The sequence below is a fragment of the Mycena indigotica genome (genome assembly GCF_014461135.1).
Source record: "Mycena indigotica strain 171206Taipei chromosome Unknown Mind.scaff0006, whole genome shotgun sequence".
Classification (NCBI taxonomy): domain Eukaryota; kingdom Fungi; phylum Basidiomycota; class Agaricomycetes; order Agaricales; family Mycenaceae; genus Mycena; species Mycena indigotica.
In genome coordinates, this window is record NW_023503005.1 from 3,422,851 (window position 1) to 3,445,882 (window position 23,032).

At 51.6% G+C, this 23,032-nt stretch overlaps 9 protein-coding genes across 9 annotated transcripts; 4 read left to right on the forward strand and 5 right to left on the reverse strand.

Annotated features, from left to right (window-relative positions):
* Window positions 1-498: 498 nt before the first annotated feature.
* On the forward strand, window positions 499-871 carry MIND_00758500 (Ribosomal protein S28e; the record flags this gene model as incomplete). Its single annotated transcript, XM_037364281.1, has 4 exons — window positions 499-501; window positions 559-600; window positions 654-802; window positions 859-871. 4 exons carry the CDS (start codon window positions 499-501, stop codon window positions 869-871), a joined length of 207 nt encoding a protein of 68 aa, XP_037219925.1.
* Window positions 872-962: 91 nt separating this feature from the next.
* MIND_00758600 (Other/Haspin protein kinase) lies at window positions 963-3,345 on the reverse strand (the record flags this gene model as incomplete). Its single annotated transcript, XM_037364282.1, has 4 exons — window positions 963-1,292; window positions 1,341-1,676; window positions 1,721-2,823; window positions 2,871-3,345. 4 exons carry the CDS (start codon window positions 3,343-3,345, stop codon window positions 963-965), a joined length of 2,244 nt encoding a protein of 747 aa, XP_037219926.1.
* Window positions 3,346-4,333: 988 nt separating this feature from the next.
* MIND_00758700 (Alpha-type protein kinase domain-containing protein) lies at window positions 4,334-6,897 on the forward strand (the record flags this gene model as incomplete). The annotated part of the gene is made up of 9 exons (XM_037364283.1): window positions 4,334-4,556; window positions 4,606-4,629; window positions 4,678-4,764; window positions 4,815-5,035; window positions 5,083-5,860; window positions 5,905-6,150; window positions 6,197-6,595; window positions 6,646-6,709; window positions 6,756-6,897. 9 exons carry the CDS (start codon window positions 4,334-4,336, stop codon window positions 6,895-6,897), a joined length of 2,184 nt encoding a protein of 727 aa, XP_037219927.1.
* A 2,092-nt stretch (window positions 6,898-8,989) lies between these two features.
* Window positions 8,990-10,403, forward strand: MIND_00758900 (20S-pre-rRNA D-site endonuclease NOB1; the record flags this gene model as incomplete). Its single annotated transcript, XM_037364284.1, has 3 exons — window positions 8,990-9,301; window positions 9,354-9,871; window positions 9,920-10,403. 3 exons carry the CDS (start codon window positions 8,990-8,992, stop codon window positions 10,401-10,403), a joined length of 1,314 nt encoding a protein of 437 aa, XP_037219928.1.
* A 44-nt stretch (window positions 10,404-10,447) lies between these two features.
* MIND_00759000 (Actin-related protein 2/3 complex subunit 3) lies at window positions 10,448-11,202 on the reverse strand (the record flags this gene model as incomplete). Its single annotated transcript, XM_037364285.1, has 4 exons — window positions 10,448-10,593; window positions 10,643-10,930; window positions 10,985-11,084; window positions 11,131-11,202. 4 exons carry the CDS (start codon window positions 11,200-11,202, stop codon window positions 10,448-10,450), a joined length of 606 nt encoding a protein of 201 aa, XP_037219929.1.
* A 53-nt stretch (window positions 11,203-11,255) lies between these two features.
* On the forward strand, window positions 11,256-14,003 carry MIND_00759100 (uncharacterized protein; the record flags this gene model as incomplete). The annotated part of the gene is made up of 19 exons (XM_037364286.1): window positions 11,256-11,328; window positions 11,378-11,441; window positions 11,486-11,567; window positions 11,614-11,701; window positions 11,753-11,906; window positions 11,961-11,995; window positions 12,046-12,108; window positions 12,157-12,232; window positions 12,279-12,340; window positions 12,387-12,479; window positions 12,526-12,536; window positions 12,586-12,640; window positions 12,697-12,837; window positions 12,883-12,974; window positions 13,023-13,106; window positions 13,151-13,239; window positions 13,287-13,303; window positions 13,351-13,537; window positions 13,583-14,003. 19 exons carry the CDS (start codon window positions 11,256-11,258, stop codon window positions 14,001-14,003), a joined length of 1,887 nt encoding a protein of 628 aa, XP_037219930.1.
* A 278-nt stretch (window positions 14,004-14,281) lies between these two features.
* MIND_00759200 (PX domain-containing protein) lies at window positions 14,282-16,510 on the reverse strand (the record flags this gene model as incomplete). Its single annotated transcript, XM_037364287.1, has 3 exons — window positions 16,163-16,510; window positions 15,669-16,110; window positions 14,282-15,618 (listed from the first exon to the last, which is right to left on the reverse strand). The coding sequence occupies exons 1-3, from the start codon at window positions 16,493-16,495 to the stop codon at window positions 14,282-14,284; spliced, it is 2,112 nt and encodes a 703-aa protein (XP_037219931.1). The 5' UTR covers window positions 16,496-16,510.
* Window positions 16,511-16,709: 199 nt separating this feature from the next.
* MIND_00759300 (Glycoside hydrolase family 17 protein) lies at window positions 16,710-18,313 on the reverse strand (the record flags this gene model as incomplete). Its single annotated transcript, XM_037364288.1, has 8 exons — window positions 16,710-16,755; window positions 16,804-17,141; window positions 17,190-17,391; window positions 17,445-17,643; window positions 17,691-17,733; window positions 17,783-17,805; window positions 17,856-18,123; window positions 18,170-18,313. The coding sequence occupies 8 exons, from the start codon at window positions 18,311-18,313 to the stop codon at window positions 16,710-16,712; spliced, it is 1,263 nt and encodes a 420-aa protein (XP_037219932.1).
* Window positions 18,314-21,652: 3,339 nt separating this feature from the next.
* MIND_00759400 (uncharacterized protein) lies at window positions 21,653-22,696 on the reverse strand (the record flags this gene model as incomplete). Its single annotated transcript, XM_037364289.1, has 1 exon — window positions 21,653-22,696. The coding sequence occupies one exon, from the start codon at window positions 22,694-22,696 to the stop codon at window positions 21,653-21,655; it is 1,044 nt and encodes a 347-aa protein (XP_037219933.1).
* Between the last annotated feature and the right edge of the window lie 336 nt (window positions 22,697-23,032).

Sequence of the window (23,032 nt, forward strand, 5' to 3'; positions counted from 1 at the left end):
CAATGTATTGCGCTTTCTTTCTCTCATACTCCTCTGCGTAGCCATCAGCCTGGACTTCTGAGGCGGCGGCCCGGATGCCCTTGATGTCGAAGCCGTCAATGAGATTGGGGTAACCGATTGCAAGGGAAACGAGGTAGCGAATCAGGCGGTCGCGGCCGATAGTAGTCGGGCTTTCAGCAAGGGCTATGAGAAATGGCGCCGCGGCTACGGATGCAGAGTAGCGAGTGCCTTGGTGGAAGAGATTGCCGTACAAGTCGTAGTAGATGCTCTGCAAGTTTTCTGGAGTTGCGACTGCTAGTTGTCGAAGGAGATCTGGTATGTCGCCCGCTGAACCATATGCGTGGTTTAGGGCGGTAAAGTCGACATCATCAAGTCCAGCGAGTGGATCCATGGTCGTTGGGGGAAAGAGGAGGTCTGGTGTCCATCGTAAACCAGTCGAACTTGACAAGACGTGACAAGTGACCGCCGCCCGCTGCTTCACGCACTCACCCGCCAAAAATGGTACATCGGTCATTCAGAATGGATTCACAACGAAGCTGATCCTGTCATCTCCTCCAGGACTCTTCAAAGGCTCCCGTTAAGCTTGCAACTGTTACCAAAGTCTGCCTTACTATCATCAATGCGGCCTAGTATTAAAAACCTTTCTTTCCTAGGTCCTCGGTCGCACGGGCTCTCGAGGAGGCGTCACTCAAGTCCGCGTAGAATTTATGGACGACACATCTCGTAGTATCATCCGGAACGTGAAAGGCCCCGTCCGCGAAAAAGACATATTAGCACTGCTCGAAAGTGAGCGTGAGGCAAGGTGAGTTGTGGTGGACTTTGTTCCCGGGTCATGCCTCTTATTATTGCGATTCTCAGGCGGTTGCGCTGAGTTTTACACGTCTTGTACCTCTTGTATATTCCAGCGTACAAATCCAGTCAAAGCACACACACACAACAAACGGAATATGAACAGCTTGGAATCAGCCCAGCACTAACGTTTCTATCCATCCTTTCTTGACCCCATACTCGACAACCTCTCCTGCACACAGAGGCCCTCGTAATAACCCTGCCGGCGTTGCAGCTGGCGGAGCAACCTTCTTCTTCCGCCCTCGCGACTTGCTCTTTCCCTTTGATGTCTCAATTATACCAGCGATAGAATGCCCGAGCCATTCTTCCATGTCCAACAAGCATTCATAGCATTCTCGGTCTGTGTACCCAGAGCTAGGCGGAGTTGGAGCTTGGCTTTTCCTGCGTGTCGGTGCCCGTAAACCTTTGGACTTGAGCAGTTTGACAACGAGATAGTGAAGCCACTAATCAATCGATTCAATCAAGTTCACCGAGCAGGAAACAAAGCTTACTAATGAATTCGTAAGTGGGCTGAATGCCTCCCAATTGTCACCATTATGGTCGCGCATATAGCGATAAATGTCGAACTGGTAATCGCCCTCACCCTCAAAGATCTCCTCTTCAAAAGGTGTCCAATGAACGGTCTCTCCGCCAGATCCGTCCCCAGCATCCATGCGGGACAGCCCAAGGTCGATCACAGTCGCCCGGACACCATGGATTGGGTCGTCCATCATAGGTTTTTTGTGCTTGCTGGGTTTTTGGTTCAGATTCATTGCTTGTAATGGTTTCGTAACAACCGCATCAGTTTCTTCCTTGACCAATATTTGACCCAGGTGAAGATCGCGGTGCTGTAGTCCTTTAGTTCACCATATATTGGAAGAAGACAACTTACTTCAAAGGAGACCAACTGCTCCGCATGCCCCAAGGTTTTGGCCACTTGCCAAAAAATGCTGCAAGCCTGTTTCCAACCATTCTTGGCCGCAAACGTGTACGCCTCTAAATCAGGACCACCATTTGGCAGAACGATGATAGCATACGCTTGGGAGACCGCGAAAGTATCGGGTCGGATACCCTCTGAACCGACACGTTCATTATACTCGTCCCAAAGTTCCAAGAGTTGTTGCGGATATCTCCCACGAACAATATATGTCCTCAAAAGCTTCACGAACCCTCCCCGGAGTTCACCCATCGCCTCAGTGACGATGATTTCCTTCAGAACATCCTTCACGTCGGTAGCAAAAGGCGTTTCTGTGTCGTCCGCAACTTGCCTCAGCCTCCTTTGCGAATCGTCGCGCAACGGTATGACCTTGAGCACCACTTGGCCGATGCCGTAGACTTCGGAGTAGCTAGCCTCGCCAATCTTCTTGAACCCTCGGGAGGCCTCTCGATGGCCAGAGACAAGCGGATCGAATGGGAATGATTTGATGAACGCAGAGAATTCGTGTAATGCTGTTTGGCGGCACTCTGCTAACAGAGGTTGCAGATATTGTGGCGTCGTAATCGCGGGTTCTTGAGAGGAAACGGAGGATAAGACATCGCTGCAGTCGGTCAAGTCCGAAAGCGAGATATCGAAGTTTCCATCTTCTGAAGTTAGCGGTGAAGGAGGCGAAGGTGGTGCTCTTAGGCCCAAAGCGCGACCACGAATCGGTGTGAGCGGTCGAGCACGTGGGATAGGGGAAGGCACATGTTGGTATGTTTGACTGGGAATAACGTGACGAGGCGGAGTAAGTGGAGTCTTGGCTGGTAGTGGAACCGAAATGATGATTGGTTTGGGTGATAACGGCGGCTCCGGAGAGATCACAACCTCCAGCTCGAGGGACATGTCTTGGGACTCGTCGATAATGGAATCCTTCACCACCAGAGGTGGCTGGACAACAAGGACTTCGGAGTCGGATTCGGACTCGTCCGAGTCTATTCGCTGTGAAGCCACCTGACGGAGTCGTCTTGGAGGCTTGGGTTGGGGGATATATTCTTCCTCGTCATCTGTGTCAATAACTATTGTTCTAGTCAGCTGAATTCTGAGGACGTCCAGCGACACACACCGACAGCCCGTTTGCTGATCCTGTGCTCCTTACTAACTGTCTTTCCCTGGTCATCCAAGACTAAGATCTCGATCTTGGATGCGAAGCTCTTCAATGGGGGCGAGCCAGAAAGCCGCTTGCCCTTGTTGACGGAGGCGGGCGTGTTAAGGGGCCTAACACCCAGCGGTTTTCTCGACGGAGTGAATCCCTCCACCTCTTCCAGCCTCCGGATTTGGGGCAGCACCTTCCGCTGAGGGGAAACAACCCGCTTCTTGCTGACATGCAGGATCTTGGGAGACGGGGTTTTGGACTTTGACTTGGGCTTTGGGTCGTGGTTTTCACGCTTCTTCATGCGGGAGGCGAGTGGTGCTTTTGCGATGGGTGGCAAGTCATCGAATATGGAGGGTGGGGGTCGCGGCAGACGGTCGTCGTCGTTGACGATCCGTTGGCGGCGTTTACCATAGGTTGTGATCTGTTTTGTGCGGGCCCCGAGCATAACAGTTAATAAAAAGGCTGCACAGACGGCGATGGCAGCGGCGAGGATAGTAGTTGCGGCAATGGTGGTGAAGGACGGGAAATGCCAACTAGCACGTGTCGTGTGTGATCGCGACGCGGCGCGTTACCGTGACGATATCATCAAATCATATTGCAACTGGGAAGAGTCAAAGGTGTTCCGATGATTGTCGACTTACTGCCGATGTCAGAATGTTGTGACTGGACCCCGAACAGTCCGTGTTGGCACTCCTTGTGCCATCCCGAAGCTGAGCATGGCCCTGGGTGGGCGGGGGGTGTGACACTATGCATGCATGCTGTAGCAAATGCTTACCGGTGTTGCCAGGGCATATCTTGAGCAGCGTCAAGGGCAGCTTTGTCACCGTCCGGCTATTGGATGCTGTGGAGCCGGATGCTGTGCTTGATATGACGTAGTTCCGGGTAAGGTTTGGACGCTCACAATCCAACTACGTCATCCCTTCAGTCAGATCACCGTGACATCGTGACCTTGCCACGTCGACACTCTTTTCATCTGCCATCGTCTTCGAAGCTTGCTTGCAGCTACTCAAGGGTTGGGGGATGTAGGAAGCCGAGTTTTTAAAGAGGAATGGGCTACAGGTGCGTCTCCTTTCACCTTTCTTGGCTGTGTCTTGCTTACAATGTCCGAACAACCAAGGTCCGACCGTTTTTCGAAACCTTTTCGTAATTAAGCGGCGAATTTCGGTGGCTGGGCTTTGTAGCGCAAACAGTAGCCAGCTGCTTATGCCTTTCTGTGTACTTGTAGCAACCCCCAAATCCTATCGCTTCCTCGTCCACTCCCTCTTTGTTTCCCACTCAACCTGAGCAAGCATTTTCGAGCAAGCGCCATTGGATTTGCGGCCACCGTCCGCTTAGCTGAAACACCAGCGGCCAGCACCAGATGTTTGGTTCCTTCTATCCGCTGTTGTTCAGAGCCCTTAAAAAGCGGCCTCTTTTTGTGTCGACCGCCCACCATGCCTCCTCTCTTTGCAGCCTCATTCACAGCCGATGGCGATTCAACGGGGCCTGTACGGTGTGCGCGTGGCAAGGCCTGCCGTGGTTCACCTGGTACGGCTGGTGTCTATCCAGCTGGGACGCAACTTCAAGAAATGGGCGTTGGCGATACGAACAAGGTCACGATGATCTGTGCTGGTTGTTGCGACTATTACTTGGGGAAGCCAACGACAAGGCGTATTGGTGCGTAGATGTTTCTTTACTATTTGTCAATGTCTCATGGGATATACAGAGTATCAAGCAGAGAAGCAGACCGGTGTGTATATTATGAGTTGCCTTCTGCGAGTCGTCTAAGGTGCTGTAGCTCAAGGCCCAGTTCGTCGTGTTGCAGGTCGTGTTCCCAAGGGCGATGCTCAGATTCATCGAAACATTGCCGCTGCTCAACGCCATGGTATGACCTTTAACGACATCATGGTCCGTTGGTTACTCACTGAAATTCAGAGAAGGTCGAAGTGCGAGCAATTGGTAATCTTGCGGGCTCACAGTCAGGCCCCCGCGTTGCCTATTCTAATGGAAGCTATACACCGAGCCATAGCAGTTACGAGGCAACAAGAAATTATAATCGCAACCGTGCAATGGCTGTCCATACGACCATTACTGGCTCAATTACTGTTCGTCTTGTCTCTCTGCCACCCCGAGCAAAGACTCTGCAGACCTTTGATGTACGTTGCAACTTCTGGGTCCTATGTATTACTAACAATCCCGACAGACGTGCCAGGTCTCTGTCGGTGATGTCTTTGTTGGCATTGGTGCGGTCGATCTTCTTTATACCGCATTTAACGCCATCAAGCCGGCATACCAAGTTGCGATGGAAAACCGGGGCTACGAGAATGTCGCTCTATACCCCCTGACTATCGACGACGTTCAGATGGTGAACAAGAACGGTGTCCCATTCAACATGTCCTTGCAACAAGACATTATCCGTCAGCACTTCTATCGTCCTGCAAAGGATGGCATCACTCTTGTCTTCAACAACTCGGCCAAACCAGCTGTTGTCCAGCTACAACTCACACCGAAATGGTGTGCAGGGCTGCGTCGGTGGGAGAATGATATTGAGGAGGAGGAAATGCGGTTGGAGGAGGGAAAAGATGTCGGGGTAAAGAGGAAGAGTGTGGCCAGTACATCCAAAGCGCGTAAGCGCGTGGAAGTGAGAAGTAGAGAGGGGGACATCAACTCCATTGCCGAATCATCTCGCGGTGAAGGATCATCTCGTGGCCAAGGTCCCGTTTCTCTTTTGCGTACAGCTACTATGGGTCTGCCAAGTCTGTCTGACAACAGGAACTCCGTGGCAGAGTCCTCTCCCTACGGAGCTCAGTCACGGCTTGTGCAGTCGGCGCCAAGCATAGCTGTTATTCGGTCATCGGATGTAGCAGCACCCCGCTCAGTGCCAAGTGTAATGGGGGAGTCCGCACTAGTTACACCCAGTGAGCTTGCACGAGCCCTTTCAATGGCAAAGAAGCACCAACCCGAGGAAGCCCGAGCTTTTGGTATGTTGTTGTCTAGTTTATTGGCCCATCTGATATTTTTATAGTCCAAGTCCGAACATTCACGGTCACTCTCTACAAAATCAAGCTCATCGCACTTGGTCCTCTGATTCGGCTGATGCTTGCCCGTACCCGCTTCGACATGTATGACACACCACACATTTTCCACTTGACTGTCGACAGTAGCATATCCTCTGCTGGTGGCTTCAAGACGGCATATTTCGGGACAATTCAGCCATCGCCTTTCGCCTCAAAGCAACATGCTATCTGTGCCAAACAGGCGCACAAGGAAGGTGAGATGATCATGCCTGTGCATTATCAACGCTCATAGGATGCTAGAAGGCAATATTCTTCCGTCACAGCGACAGCTTGAGCTGCTGCCTGATGAGCTAATGACGCTGCAGTGGGCAAATGCGCTCATGAGCTCAACCTATGAGCTTATTGCAGCAGTCAAGGAACGGAAGCTTCTGGAGAAACCTACATGGAAGCCAAAGATAAAGGTTCCCGATTTGTGCTTCACGGAGGCTGGCTTGGCTATCGAGCAGGGACAATCAAATCGAGCGAAGGTCTATATGATCGAGGAGCATATTCAAGGCGAATTCCGAAAGTATCTCCACAACGGCTCAGCTAAACTTACCGGGACATCAAAAGGTGATCCTGTTGCATTATTTCTCTCTTTCAGCCAGCATGCACAGTACATCAACTCAAATGGACTAGCATTTGTGAGTGACTACCAAGGTGATGTTTTTTTTTACCTATATACTTGCTGTGCTAATATTATCATTTAGGCGGGCCACTTCACAGTGGCTCTGACACAGTTCTTTTGACTGACCCACAACTTCTCACCCATCCGTATGTGTTTGTATATTGCTTCTGGCTTTTGCTAACTTGTTGTCAGTGATCTTGGTGCCATCTTTGCAGGTGGAAATGTGACGGCTTCATTTCTCCGATTCCCTCAGGAACATGTCTGCAATTCCTTTTGTCTTGACTTTGAACTTACTCCACTTGCTGAATTTGTACCCATTCCTACTTCAGCTTAGTAGTTTAAAGATGGAGTAACCTGATTGACTATAATATATTTCACTTTAATATACTTAGTGTGACCGTAAGTAGTGGTCTACCTCGATCTCTTCATCTTCATCATCTGTCAGCTCAATCTGGTAGCGCCATTGAGGGCCACTTTCATCATTGATGTTTTCGTCTTCATCATCATCTTCATCATCAGTGAACAGACGATCATTAAAAAATGAATCATCAATCTCCACCTCATCAAGTGGATTTTCAACAACCTGAACATCTTGTTCAAAGTTGGCCTGTAAGGAGTGGAACTCTGTTTGGACAGCATCCCGTTCAGCTTCTATCATATCATCCTCAAACTTTTCTTTGAGTGCCCCAAAGATATTCCAGATAGAATCAAATGTGACTGTGGGATTGCCAATATCACTGTAAAATTGTTGTGCCCGAATGTTGAAGGTTCGTGAGGTAAGTTCAAAGACTGGGCTTTCTGGAGGAGACCATAGGGCTTCCATCTCATCTAAAAGCTCCTCACTAACTGGAACCTATATTTTCATAAATCCTTAATTCTCTAGTTGATAAATATTATGATTTTTCACATACCGAGAAATTTTTACCACCAAATTGTTCTGGATTATGATGTATCTCATCCGGTATCCCATGAGGTAAGATCTTGTGTTTATAGGCACGCCGCATGCTACCATTTTGTCGATTGACCCATGCATCCAGCTCAGTTTGCAGGTATGGAATAAACAGCCACCGGAAAATGAAGCTAATCGGTAGTCAGTAAGGAAACCCAGCTCTGCGATACAACATACATCTCAATTGCATCAGCTTGAGCAAAGTCAATTAGACCTTGAACTTCGCCCTGTTCAAGTAGCCGTTCAAATCCAAATGCCCACCCACGTCGAACACGTGCCCAGCCAATTTCGGACTTGATATTCATTTTATCATGGAACCATTTATGCTGAATAGTTCCCTGCAAGCTTGGGTCCAGTCTTTGACGGAGGGTTGTATGACATTTGGCAATCCCATTATTTTCACGCCCAGGATCACTAAATGTCAAAAGTGGAATAGCTATAAAAATATATTATATTAAATATATAGTATTCAAGTTTCCTTACCCTTTTCCTTCCGAACTGCACCAAGATAGTATGATGTCACAAGTGCAGTGTTGCGATTGGTCCACCAAATTTTATTCCAGTGAAACCGTCCAGTATAAGGATCTAGACCAAGATGAAGATAAAGGCCAAATCGTTTCCATTTGTCATGCTGATCGAAGCTGAAAATTTCCATTACACCTGCACTATAAAAGCGGGATCTTTTGAATCGAGCACCCTTCCGGGCAGCAACAGACTCAGGTTCAATCTGTTTAAGTATGCTTGCAAGGTCTTTTCTAAAATATCAACATACATATAAAATTGAAATCAAATGAATAAACAACATACTCCGGGATCTTGATTCCATGCTCCCATCTTAAAACTACAACCATTGAACGGGCCCCCATATGAGGGTATGCCGGACGCAGTGTTTCTATAAGTTCTGGAACATCTTGATATGCCCCCCTCCTTTTTCTTCTGCTGACGTGTTCCCTCTAGACCGAGGACACCCCGCACTCGCAGACAACCCGAGGTACTATATCCAAGTATGTTTAGAATTACGCAAGGACAAGGATTCACATACCTCATAGAGTAGTTTTTCCCATTGAAGGATTCCTCCTTGGCAATATCTGCTATTATTGCTTGTGCCATCCGCTTATCACCATAGCCAAGCTTAAAATAATGTGAAACTTTCGGATAGAGCCACTCAGTTGGTGCTGCCAAGAGAGAATAAGTTATAGATCTGCGTAGGCAGGGGAGAAAGCATACGGTGAAATGATTTAGGCATGAGGGCGGAAGGAGAGATGGCCTCGTGGAACCCAGCCACTATCCACGTTCCTCACACGGCTGAGAAATCAAGATTAGATATATTTGTGAAACCATGCAGATGACAGATGATAGGTAGATTATCTTCGGGGTCCTTGCTTCTTGACATTTGATACTCGGTTAACAACTGGTAATCAACGGAACACCTTTGACGCTTCCCAGTTGCAATAAAATCAATCACTGTCACACACTCATGTCCTGCAAAAATCTTGTCCTCGATGCTGGCCCACTATTGTCCCTCTCTCCGCTTAGAGGGCTAGCACAGACGTACTACACCGTCCCACAAGTTCTTTCCGAACTAAAGGACAAACGGGCGCGCGATCACTTCGACCAACTTGGTCTCACTGCAGGAGTCAATGTCGAGATCGCCTCTCCGGACCCGGCCAGTTTAGCAGCTGTTATACGTACGGCAAAAAAGACGGGCGATTACTCAGTTCTATCTCATCCGGATCTATGTGTCTTGGCTTTAACATATTCTCTCCACGAACGAGAGAAAAACTTGAAGGCACGTTTTCCCAAAGCAACACGAACTTAGAGATAACAATTTGCGATAGTAGAAGGGACAGGATTCTGTAGCTCCCTCGGAAACTCCCGCCCAGTCTGAAATCAAGCCAGAGGAATCGCCATCGGAAACAACCGTCGATGAGCCAGAAATCGAGTCAGATCTCGAAGAAGAGACCAGAGGGGAGGATTTGGAGCCTTTGAACGTTGAATTAGAGCCAATCGACACCGACGAGCATAGAAAGCCCCCAGAAGATTTGGAACCTGCTTCCTCTCCCCCCTCTTCTCCCGAACCTATTTTCGACGACCCTTCAGACGAAGATGATGGTGAAGGAGAATGGATCACGCCCTCGAATGTTGGCCTACATAAATCTCGCGCTCTGGATCTACTTCCCCAATCCGGCACCAAAGCCAGAGGGAAACAAAAAGAAGACCCTTTCGACGTGGGCTGTATGACCGCTGATTTTGCTATGCAGAACGTCTTACTACAGATGGGCCTCAATCTCGTGGGAGTCGAGGGTCAGAGAATCCAAAAACTCAAGAGTTGGGTTCTTCGTTGCCATGCCTGCTTCAAGTGCGTTTTCCCGACATCTTGTACCCATTTGTGTTTACCCCCTTGTAGGATTTGCAAGGACAACTCCAAAAAGTTTTGCCCGTCTTGCGGCAATCCTACTTTGTTGCGCGCTTCGGTCACGATCTCAAGTCCGGATGCTCCGGGTGACGCGCCCGTCATGGAGGTCCACTTAAAACGCAACTTCCAGTACAAGCTGCGCGGCACAAAATACTCCATTCCTGCACCCAAGCCAGGATCGGCGAAGACTGGGACCGGGGAAGGATTGATTCTACGAGAAGACCAGTCGGAGTATGTTCGAGCTAAAAAGATGGCTGATGGAAGAAAACAACGCGAGGAGGCAAAGATGAACAAAGGGCTCCTTGGTCAGAATGGGGGGATCGGAAGTTGGTTGGACCCTGACTGGGTTCCAGAGATGCTTACAGTTGGTGCTGGTGGCAAGGGTCGTACGGTTCGACCATCTGGCCGCGATGGCGATATGCCAGTCATTGGACATGGAAGAAAGAATCCGAACGAGCGCAAACGGCGCAGGTAATATAGAGGTGGTTCCTAAAATACAATCGATTTCTACGTGCCCATTCATGCCAGACTTCTGTTCATGAATCGCCGTTTTTGGAAAGACATCCACCACTTGCTCGGTTTGCCTGTCCCATCTGCATAGAGAATCTCGACCAGACGGGCTGCCAGCTCCTGCCGGACCTGAATGAGGTATTGTCGAAGATAGTCTGGCATATTGGATTAGAAACAAGTCAACTGGAGATAATAACTGCGCACCAGCCTCCTGCCTACTCGAGGGTGCTGCGTAATGGGCGTTCAATGCAAAGTTGGCGTCACCGGGAATGGGGAAAGTGTCGACGGAGAGCGTGTTGAGACTCTTTCCGGCCTCAACCTGAGTTGGCGTGGTACGGGCTGAGCCGATCTTTGCTAGACAGTCGGAAACATAGAGAATCAGGACAATAAGCGTTCTGTCCGCTGGGCCCTTGATCTCAAAGTTGCGGAAGAGCGAGTTGGCGCGGAAGAGGTCAAGGGTCTCGTCGATTATGTCCTGAGCCTCAGGCTCGGCTGTTTCAATCGCATTAGCGTGTCTTGACAAGAAGAACGATAAGATGGACACACCTATCGGCGCTGGACCTCTAATTTTCGTCTTGATCGGCAGAATGGCCATGTTTCCAGCCAGACGAATGTCTGCCTCCTCATTGAAAGACGAGTGGTATGCCTGCAACAGTCGGGACAAGCACTGTAAAAGCGACAAGCCTACTCACAGGCATCTGTTGTTGTGGACGGGAATAAGCAAGCTGTGTCACACATTCTTGCCTCGTTTTGCTTTGCGTCATAAACTGTCGCCTTGTTTTAGGCTGGGTTTTAGCGGCCCTTGCTTCTGCCCGTCATGGATCTCGAGGACCGCCCTCGTATCTCTTTCAGCTCCCCAGAGTCCAAGCCCTCCCCTGCAACACTCACCAGTCAGTGCTTATCTAATTCAGTAACCTTGATTCTGACCTACGTGCCAAGAACTCGTGAAGCGTATTCGGGCACTGACTTTGACACTGTTGCCCGTCGAAGTCGATCCAGAAAAGTGCTCTCCATCCTCATACCACATGCACAAACTAATGCGTTCAGGATCAACGAACCGACAAGCCGCGTTATAACCCCCAAGGTCATAAAAGCCTACTATGACGCTGCGGGTGATTTCGTGGAGGCAGTCAGTCTTTTTGAAAGTTGGCACCAGCAGAAAATGACCCCATAAGCTTCCATACTGCCTCCTGCGCGCCAGGGCCGAATTTATCTATGATGCAAACCACAATCCTGCAGACTACGGAGAAAACCTAGGGCGGGGTGCGCATAAAGCTTGACCAGTATGCGCCCTCTTCTCATATACGTTAATAGCAACCGCCTGTGAGGTTCTTGCCCGACGAATAGTTCACATGGTTCCAGATGACACGCTCAACGAACTCGTATCAACGCGTTTCCAACACATTCAAGTTGACGGGGACAAGAGTGATATGTGTAGTGCCTTGGAAATGGCTATTGACACGCATTGGTTTGTTAATCTATAAAAAGCTTCGTCTGTTCTATTCATGGTTAACGAAACTAGCACAATTTTTCTTTCATCAACGGAGGCTCAAGATGGTACATATGTCATTCTCAACCTTTCTGTCTTGTACTAACTAGAGTATCAGTGGTCAACTTGTTGTGGCGTGGGGACATCATCCAGCAGAACAACGTCAACCACGACATAGAATGTCGGCTTATTACTCTGCGTTCTTTTGTGTGGTTTTAACTGGGCCTAGATGTCCAATACTCGGATACTCGGGCCACCGAGTCATTCTTTGAGCGCTTGGATCCTTCACGCATGTCCGTACCTCGGTCAGTTCCATGCTTCTGCTCTTCGCGTCTCTGAATTCAACTACAGATATCAAAATATCATCCGAATAGTTGTCTGGTTGTTTTTCCTCTTCGTCTATTCCCAAGCCGGTAAACACATCCAAGTTTAAAGGGCTACAAACTCAATGAACTGCAGTTCGGCAACCTCTGGAGAGATCGCAAGGTCCACGAGAACTGGATGAATGGGAAGTGACACTATACACTTTGACATTAGCATTTCTATTCGAAGGTGTGTTTCTACTCGAAGCCCAGACATATGCTGAAATGGTCTCCAGATTTAAATCGGGTAAGTAGTCCCTCCACCAGAGAGTTTGCTGGTATTCAATACCTTATAGGTGTGGAAGCTTCTCAAATTCGCGACTTGGAAAGTTTTCAACTTTTGGACAATTGGTTAATCAGATTTTACCTCTCTTTTTATTTTGCTCAAACAAAGCCGCCTCCCATAGTCTCCCTCCTGACCGACGGAATCCTTACTGCCGCTTTTGTTCTTCGTATCATCGGCATGACAGGCCCCGAAAGCACAGCAGCACCTTGGCGATTAAAGAGCTTCCAAACCCTCAGTTTCGCTGCACCGTTGTTATGGATGAGTATGTCAACACTTGTCTTCGCATCCCATTATTCACATTCTGCAGAAATAATAACGATTTTTGACGGCTACAAATACGTCGGGATGATGCAGATTTGTGTTGCTCGGATGTTGCAGGAATCTGGAATCTTCTTCGCGGTTCGTTTCATGATCTGGTTAAGACTGAACCTTTTAAATGTGTCTTAGTTATTGTCCCTGCTCACGGTGGGCTTTGCTCAAGGTTTACATGCGCTGGATATATCCGATGGGTCCGAAGATGCACCAGAAACAGTAATGAAGTCTTTGTTGTTCTCCCACAAATTAATGTTCCCCAGATCGCCAACGTCCTGATACAAGCGCTATTGCAGTCGCCGAACTACGACCAATTCAAAGATTCGCCTATGGGTTTATGGCTCTACTATTTGTGCGTTTTCTTCTATAATCATCCCTGATTATACTGACCTCCTTCAGCTGGGGAATCATTACTTGTGCGTGAAACGATCAAATAGCACGGACCGTTTTTAACATTATTCAGGTCTCATCCTCCTTAACATACTCATCTCGCTGTTCTCTTCCGCCTATTCTGATGTCGTGGACGATGCAGAGGCCCAATACCTAGCTTTCTTCGCCAGCAAAACGATTGGAATGGTTCGAGCACCGGACTCGTACGTCTACCCTGCGCCATTCAACCTCATCGAGGTGTTTATCGTCTCGCCATTCGAGTAAGGCACCGCGGTTCTTTTTGATGATGCTGATCTCTTCTGCAGACTAGTCCTCAGCCAGCACAGCTACGCCACGCTCAACCGCTACGTTATGGGCTTCATCTTTTTCTTCCCGCTCACCATTATCGCCTTCTACGAAGCTGTTCGGGGCGATGCAGACAAGCACGTGTGGGTGAAGCGGTGGCTGACGGCCAACGATGAGGGTGCGGAGGACCGACCGGAGAATAGAGACCCACAGATGGACGACTACAGCGACAACAACGAGACAGCGCAAGACGCGAGGGTGATCAGCAAGGTTTCGTTCGACGATCTCGTCAAGGCATTTCCAAACACGAATCAGTCCAGCGAGGCCTTGATGTTGAAGGAGATTGCCGCACTCAAGAAACAGCTGGCGCAGGTGCTGGATTTGTTGGACGCGAAGACAGACACGAGTGGTAGTGCAATCAGCGCAAAGACTGAGACATGATCATGATAGCGTACAGACATTTCACGACAACTTAGGAGGAATGGACCTTTTGAAAAATGGACAACAACTTATTAATCCGGTCAATGTGTGAAGGTGAAAAAAAATACAGTGTGTAACATAAAGCGCAGAGTCCCGTCCTTCCACATCATGCTCCCCCCACTCAAAACATATTCGCCAGACTTTTAGCAGCCTCACGGGCATCCAACCGAGGGCGTTGTGGTGGCTGCCGGACCGAAGCAGACACCACAGTGGGCGTGGCCTGACCGAGCGGGTCAAGTTCATTCCGCAGAACATGATTCACTCCATGCACTGTATTCCGGCCATTGACTGGCCCGCCAAGAGGGGGAGTCGTGCAGCGGAGATGCTGTGCTTGTCCGCGAAAAGGTGCTCGGGCCGACGCCCGCGCCGAGTAACGGATCAACGGACTGTCCAAAGGTGGAGGAAGGCGTCGGCGTCAGCGGCGAAGGAACGAGAGGGGAAGATGCCGAAATCGAAGCAGACAGCGGCGAGGGCGGGACCACCGCTGAGGTTGGCGTTTTGATAAACATGGATTTCGAGCCGTCGACCAGCCGCCCGCCAAGCGGTGGCCCATTGCTGCTCGCGGTTGGCGTTTGAGATTGTTTTGGAGAGGGTGGAACTGACGAAGACCCAGTCGGGGGTGACTGGCGGGCAAACGAGGACACGGAGGGTGATGGGCTTGGTTGCAAAGAGGATTGAGTGGACGAGGGGGTAAGTGGGTCCCGACTTCGATCGTAGATGGCTTGTGTCGACGAAGCAGAGGGAGGACCAGGAGTGGGTGCGGGTGTTTGGTGACCCAGCGGGTTTGCTAATGATTGACTGAATGATTGGAACGGTGCTCTTTGTTGTGGTGTTTGGATGTGAGGTGGTAGTGGTTGAGTGCCTGGGGCAAAGCGGGAGCCATTCGTTGCCGGGGCAGGCGGTGGAAGAGAAGGAACAGCTTTTGGCTCGGGCGGGGGTGGAGTCGGTTTTAGTGATTCTTCCAAACCGGGAATAACAGGTGGTTTGGGGACTCCATTTGCTGGTGGCACCCATTTGTCCGCTGCGGTAGCCACATCGGCACGCAATGCCTCCAACTCACGGAGAAGTTGTCGTTCATACATAATCGAGGACCGCGTATGCTCGATTAATGCTGTCGTAATGTCGTCGTTGGCGAAGCGGTTGTGTGTCTGCAATGCTTGGTGGAGGTTTTGCGAAATGCCCTGTGCACGACGAGCCAATGTTTGCTCATATTTGTCAGCCTCCTCCATCTCTTCTAGCGCTTCATCAACTCGTTCAGGGCGGATATTTGAGCTCGCTTTAAGACGCTCAATTTGTCGGCGTTTAGAAATCGTCGTTTTTACGGCAGCCTGGTACTCTTCCAACACACCCGTCCTCATAAGCAGGGTCTCTTTAGCAGAACGCGCGTTCATTCCCTGATAACCCAACGAGTCCCCAATAATGACACACTCGCTGATGGCCTGCGCCTGGTCGAGATCAGCAAGACTATGCCAAGCACGTCCAATCTTGCGGAATGCATTTCCAAGCGGAGGATGCGCCTCGGTGGTCGCCACATTGATGAGTTTATTGCCCATTTCAGCATGCGCCACAGCCAGTGCTATAAACGTTGAGTATCTGAGAGAGAAAGGAAAAAAAATAACAACTCACATTTCCGTGAAATAGACAGCTTGTCCACCGCCTTTGCCGTGTCGAAAAACTGGCCCTCCAACTTTGTCAACTCGAATCGTGCCCGCTGCAAATCCTCGTCTTCATCTGGCACCCCTCTCCGCATGATGCCGAACCCAGAGCTGCCCTTCCTCCTCGGTTTCGGTGTCGGCTGGTAGCCAAAATCATTCTCAATAAACGACCGCAGGTCTTCGTCGGTGATCAGGATTGGGTCCTCTGACACGCGCGCAATCCACCGCTGCAGCATGATCTTCACCAGCCGGTCGTCCTCCTCGTCAGTCGGGGCAGAAGTCTGCGCCAAGGGGAGGGCGGGAATAATAGTCTGGGGGTTGCTGGTCACGAGCGCATCGTACAACTGCTGGAACTCGAGGTACGAGCGAGAGACATTCCGATATGTCGTGCCCGTGAAATTCGACAAGTTTGTCTGCAAGTTTGAGATGGTACATAAGCGAGAAGGGGAGGGCACATCCACACACCTGAGCATCAAGCTTGAGCAGAATGTCTCTTCGATTTCGATCCAGACCCGTAATCCGAACACGCAAATATGGTTCTGGCTTCTCGTAGTTGTCGCCGTTTGAGCTGACCGCCTCCCGCGGAGAGATGAGCCCAGACTCGGGCTGGCCATAGATTTGCGGCTCCTTCCCAAACGGACCCAGAGTGGGACCCTTGTCAGGTGTTGGCGGATTCGGGGTTGAGGCTCGGCGGAGGCCTTCGAGCAGCGGTGAGTTGGGAGTATGGGGAGTTGTCGGCCACGGGGGCCGGATATCGTCCCCAAAACCATTGGCCGGGTTAAGCGGGTCGTCAAACATGGCCGTTCGCTGTGCGCCGTGCTTCGGAATGGTCACATGTCACGCTGCGGAGACCGAAAAAATATAGAAGCTTGTAAAATAATACGCGAAAGGTATGGATAAATTCGTAAAGCTTCGTACAGACAGATAGATAGCGTGCTGGGTGTCCATTATACCATACAGTCCAATGTGAGATGCCAGAACAGAAAATGTGCTACAAATTTGGAGGCAAGCTTCAAGGCGAAGCGCAGTCTGGAATCTTGACATTCTTCAGAGTTCGGCTGGAAAGGTTATCAGTGACTGGTCAAAACTCTTAAAGGACAGCTCACTCAGCGTTGAACAAGCCCCACCAGCCCTCGACACCACCGAATTGGACATCCTTCCAGCCTTCGTCAAAGTACTCAAAGAAGAAGTATCCGACATTGTTCTTGTTGGCTTGACAGACGAAGGTGTCCAGGAAGATCTGCAGGTTGTCCACTGAAGCTAGCGATTTGCCATCCGACTCCGCCTCTTTCGAAGACGATTTGGTGGGCCATCCTGTTTCAGCGATGTACATTGGTGGTTTGTTGGGCAGAGCGTTGGCAGGCGCTACATTCGTCGTCGCGAAAAAGTCGAATGTCCATGCTGCAGCGTCTTGCACAGCTTGAGATGCGAACCAAGGGTGAACCTGAAGCAAGTCAGAGATAGCGAACAGAATGAAAGATCAACAACATACGTTAGCCATGCCATAGTCCACAGCCGCTAGTATTTTGTTGTTGAAATACGAGCCAGCGTCTGCGTTGCCGACCGGGATCTTGAGACCCAAGCCACTAACCATTGAACGGGCGTCCGAAATATTGGTAAGAAGGAGGTCGGCGCCGGCATTTCCGACAGCACCATTGGGGTCCTGTGTCGTTCCACCGTTGTCCCCTAGATAGCTAAACAAGACAGGTGGTGAGCTAGGGACATGACAGCGACATGCACGACCAACTTGAGGATGAACTCGTTTCCAACTGTCAGGCCTAGAACATGATCCGTTCCGTAGGTTTGCAACGCAGACTTGATAATGTCTCTTTGGCGCACATATGCGGCGCCAGCGTCGCTGGGAATGGGGTAGATACCGAGGTAGACCGACATGTCGACTTTGGTTTGCTTGATTGCCTCGAGGACAAGTGCGGACTGATTGCAGTCTGTACCAGTGTTGTAGCTCCCGAAAATACAAAAGAGGCAGGCTTACCAGCACCGTACAGTCGGATCCGAGTCGTCAGTTGGGACAACAACTATAACCCAGGTCAGTCCAGACGAGCGCTTTGCAGGTGCCGAACATACTTGGATGTCGGTGATAACATCCGCTAAGTATAGATGAATTTTATAGGTACAAGGGCACCATAAACGAGCGCACCCAGCGAGTTGTTGCAAGTTGGCAATTGCGAGCCGTACGGCGTGTAGGCCATGGCATAAAAAGACTTCTTCAGCGCCGGGTTCTTGACAAAGGTGCTTGGGTCATTCGGGTCCGTTTGCGGGACAACGCCCGAGCTGCTGCTGGCCCCATTCGAGTTAGAGTTCGTCGCGGCAGATTTAGGCGAGCCACTACGGCTTTTGGCGACCCCTACACCCACGCCGACACCGATCGCAACGAGAACAATGATACCGACAACAGAGCCAATGGCCTAAACAGACAAGTCAGCGACGGACACAGGGACCAACGACGCGTACAATCCACTTTGAGCGCTTGTTCTTCTGTGCCTGTTGGTTGAAGTAGCTGCCGTAGCCGCTGTTGTAGCCGCCATCGTTGCCGTTGTTGTTGTTAATGCTGCTATATGATGCAGGCTCAACAGATTGATATCGGTAGTCCGCCATGGTGGTCGTGGCGTCCCCAGTCAGTCTGTCAGAGGCAGGAGGGAAGAAGAGGGAAGAGGAAAGAGCAGAAACGGGGTTGCTCAACCGATCATCGACACAGCTTCTCGTCACGCTGCTAAAATTATCGGGAACCCTGTGCTAAGCAACAGGGTGAGTTTGGGCTAACTTTAGTTTTTCGAGTTCATTCAAAATCGTCTGAATTGAACAACAAGAAATCTGGCGCCTGCTCAAGCACTCGAATTACAGGTCATATATACTCGTGTCCGACCAAACTACCACGCCGCGGCCACCGATTATGAGACTATTATTTCCTTGAAAACTTGAATTTATCGTGGATATTTTCGAGTCGCAGGGCAGTTCTGGCCTCTAGGGGAGGAAAGAAGAGGCATGAAAAGAAGGGCAACAAAACTTGGGTATCGCAATCTGGAGTCTTCTCGCTATTGATATTTCTGGAAACCAGGCGCTTTCGCCGCCGAATTCCGCTTCAAGTTGCCTAACGAGGGCGACAAGTGGTACTCCTCATCGAGTGGCTTCTTGAATGCAAAACCAGCAAAGGTACCAGACAGGGTTGGCTGGCTTGAGCGAAATCCTTTAAGTTCACGATATGACCGTCGACAGTCAGAAAAGTGCTGGGTCATGGCCCCTCCGCTTGGGAAGTGTGTATCGTTGTCCCAAGGCGGGTTGATCGTGGTTGTGGCTGTCAGCGACAGGAAAACGAAAGAGACGGACCTCCTCCACCGAGCAAGTGTCTCAGCAAAGCTTCAGAAACGAGCTCATCCGAGTCGTGCAACTCAGAGATTTCACCTCTGACAATGTCTTCAAGTTCCACCAGCTTTGTCGTCTCCAGATTCGGGTCTTCGCCAAAGATGGCGACGAGTATTAGGATCCGTTATTCAGGGTAGACCGAGGTGCCGGCCGCAGCACCGGGAGTACTTGTACATATTACTTGGGGTTGGGGGACTGGGGTCGCCAATGCACCATCTTGAACTTGAAAGTGGCCTTCTTGCCTTGCCTCTTTTTGACAGACCCTTTCGTGGCGGTCACGGTCGCAAACTCCCGAATAGCATTCATTTGGACACCGAGATCATGATAGATTTTGCAGTCCGTCGATGCCTATGACAAGCTTGCTTGTCTGCTGCAGCTGGCTATCAAGCCACGGTGATCATGCACTCAAGAGCTCTCGGACCCGATACATTCCCTACGTGGACAAGAGAGCCCCCACCACAAGATCAGACCCCCGGCCACCAACCAGTGCACATTCTTGCCGTGCCAATACCACTGTTAGCCTAACCGTGAGCGCGAGGGCAGTAACCGGTTGGCGGAGCGCGGCCACCGTTTGGGCCACTTGCAAGAGCCCAATGGCGGGAGGGGGTTCATACATGGGAATGGCCGAGTCGCAGCCGGCTTGTACCGGTGGACCGGTAATTTCAGGAAGATGCTGGGCGGTGTAGCTAGACTCGAGCGGTCTGGCTTGCCGTTGGGTTGGGCTTGCCGTTGGGTTGAACCAAGTGAGTGCATCATCAGCGTGTGAGCGAAAAGCTGTCGTCCCGAGTCTTTGATGGATCTGATTATCAATCAAGATCTGATGATAGCCCGGGCGCGTTTTCCCATCCAGGCTGGGGCGCGCGACGAGACCAAGGTATTCACTGGCACTGGTCTTGCTGCCATGCTGGTCTTTCGTCACATCAGTTTTCTACTACAATGACTGAGGTATGCGCTCTACATTGCATTATATTTCACCCACTATTACTGTAGCAGTCCTGCAGCAATTGCAACAATGCCAACAAATCGCACATATGGAGTTGACCTATCAATGATTATGATTTTTTTGTGCTCTACCAGAAAGACGGCAATAGAAAAAGGAAAACGGAAACGGCGCACACTTGACACTGTCCTCGTGCTTCCTATGCAGCCTCCTCCTCCTCTTCCTTTGTCTTCAGGCCATCCGCCGGCCCGGGATCCGGTCCTATTGCCGGCTCGGCGACCGTGTCCACCGTAACACTTTCCATCCGCGGGCGCTTCCGCGGAGCGACGTCGCGATCTCCGTCCTGCTCCTGCTCCTGCTCCAGCTCCAGCTCCGCCCTTGTTCGCTTCAGCGACCCGATCGCGGCTAGCGGCGGGGAAGTCGCCGTCGTCGTCGTCGGTGGCGGTGTTCCGCGCCGGCGCCGGACCGATGCCGACAATTGCCAAAGATCGAACCCGGTGGCATCCCGACGCCGCCCAAATTGTGCCGAACCAAAGTGTGCTGAACCTGGCCGCACTGGTGTTTGGAGGCCGAGGCTCGGGATCTGTGGCCCGGGGCGCGCTTCTGGCTGGGTCGATATCCGGAGCGCCGGCAGCGCTTTGTGCTGGCGTTGCTGGTGTTGCGCTGGTGGTTGTGCGGGCACCACGTGCTGTTGTTTCTGCTGCGCCTCCGGATCTGCCCTGCCGGCCGGGGGCTCCGACTCCGAGTCGGCACCGTCACGCGGCCCGGGCCTGCAACGCCGCCATCGTCGTCGGGAACGGTAAGTATTTGTGTCTGCTGCTGCTGAGCAGGCCTTTACTCGTTGTTATTGGGGTGCCCGCATATTAATACTAGTACTTATATCTGTACCCGACTGCGGAGTGGACCGCTACTGACGCTTCCGCTCCGTATTCACTGTTGACAGAAAGCTCATTGACAACCGTCACTGTACTCTCGTTAACGTTACTCATCCAAAAATACAAGAAACACGATAGCAATGCAATCTAGTAGAACCCTATACTAGTACCAAAAGATATGCAGACGTATGTACAGTACGATGCGACGAGCCAAGAAAACGCTACATTTTTAGATGCAGGAGATGATGCGGCAGAAAGCAGAGAGAATGGAATAGAGAAAACATCATTCGTCTTCATCGCTGTCGTCCGCGCTGTCCCTTAAACTCGTCCACGCCGCAGGATGCTCCCCCCTCACAATGTGTCACCCGCACCTCAAGCGACTCTGCTGCAAACGACGGCGGCGGCGGGTCACCCACCACCTCTGCGCGGCGTCTGTTGAGTAGTCAGCACACAATTACCAATCAAAGGCTCAGCACACACCTGCAAAACCGACAGACCCACCCCTCGTCAAACATACTCCTCACACAGTCCTCCTTCGTCCGCTTCCCGTCCTCGTCCACCTCCACAAACTCGTCCTCGTCGTCCTCCACCACCGGCCCCGCCAGAAGCACCGGGATCGCCCGCTCCTCCTGCTTCAGCGCATACGCCGGCCCCGGCCCGGGAACCGGTATCGCCGGCTCGGCCAGCATCTCCTGCTTCACGCGCACCTCGTCCTCCTCGTCGATCATGTCTACCCGCGGCCGCTTCCGCATTTCCGGATCAATATCCCGCTCCAGATCCACACTCGTGCGCTTTCAGCGACCCCGTCGTCGTTGGCGGCGGGGAAGTCGTTGTCGGCGGCGGCGTTCCCGGCCCGGCCGATCCCGGCGCAGAAAGTGGTCCAGGTTGCGGCAGATCGTCGGACTGGGGCGAAGGGATGTGTTGCTGGAGAGGATCTGTGGTGGTACCATTAGATCCCAGCCTGCTCGGTCGCACGTCGACTGGTGCCGATTGTGTCGGCGTTTGGACGTGAACTTGGGCTTGTACTGGTAGCATCGCTTGCGGATGAGGTCGCGGTTGTAGTTGTGGTTGTGGCTGTATTTGCACTTGTGCCTGAGCGGACACAGACGGGGGTCGCCCCAGCCCCGGCCCCATCGGCGTTTCTTGTTCCTGCTGTTGCTGTACCTGGTCCTGCAATTGCTGCTGCGGAATTTGCGCGAGTGTTTGCGGTGCTCCCTCTAACTGCGCTGTTTCAACCGATTGCACCTCTCCCTCATCTCCGCGCCCCCGAATAGCAAGATCGGCCGTCTCGCCTTCCCGCTCTGTCTCCACCACTGGCAACGGCAACGCCTCCCCGCCACTGACTGCAGGCAACGACGCGTTACGCTCCATCGTCTCGGCCCGGGACGGGAGCCCGTCGATCGCAAGCGGGGGTGGTTGGTGTGGAGATTGGAGTTGGGGTGGTATTTCTGGCGGTTGGGTTCGAGGTAATACTCGTGGCACCGGCATCGGCATCGGCTGCGGTTGCGGTTGTACTTGCACTCGCACCTGGACCTGCCCGGGCGCAGACGGCGGGCGCACCGGGATCCGGACCGGCTCCGGCCGCTGTTGATGTGGTATTTCTACCTGCTGCTGTATCGGAATTTGCACCTGTTGTTGTGCCATCGGGATCTGCACTTGTTGTGGTATTTGCACTTGTTGTTGTTGCAGTGCCTGAACCTGCGCCGCGTCAACCGCCACCGGCCCCAACGCACCCGCAATCGACGGCTGACTCGGCCGCTGCGGGATCAGCGCGACGGGGCTGGCGAACATGCCTTGCAGCATTGCTGTTGGCGAGGGCGACTGTGTTTGTCCTTGTTGTTGCTGCGAAAGACGGCTGATGGCGGGTGGGAGGAACGCGGTCTGGGGGCTGCTGGTTGCTATGCGGAGCGGCGGGTGTTGTTGGAGTTGGTGCTGGGGAGGATACTGAAGCTGCTGCACCCGCCCGTGGTTGTTATATATCTGTGCCGGCTGTTGCGGGTAGAGAACAACAGAAGGGGATGGGATCGATGGTGAAGACGCGGGGAGGCGAACTGGACGCTATGTCCGTCTGATCTTCTCTGTAAATGCTGTTGCTGTTGGAGCAGTTGTTGTTGTTGTGCAAGCTGCTGCTGCGGGTAG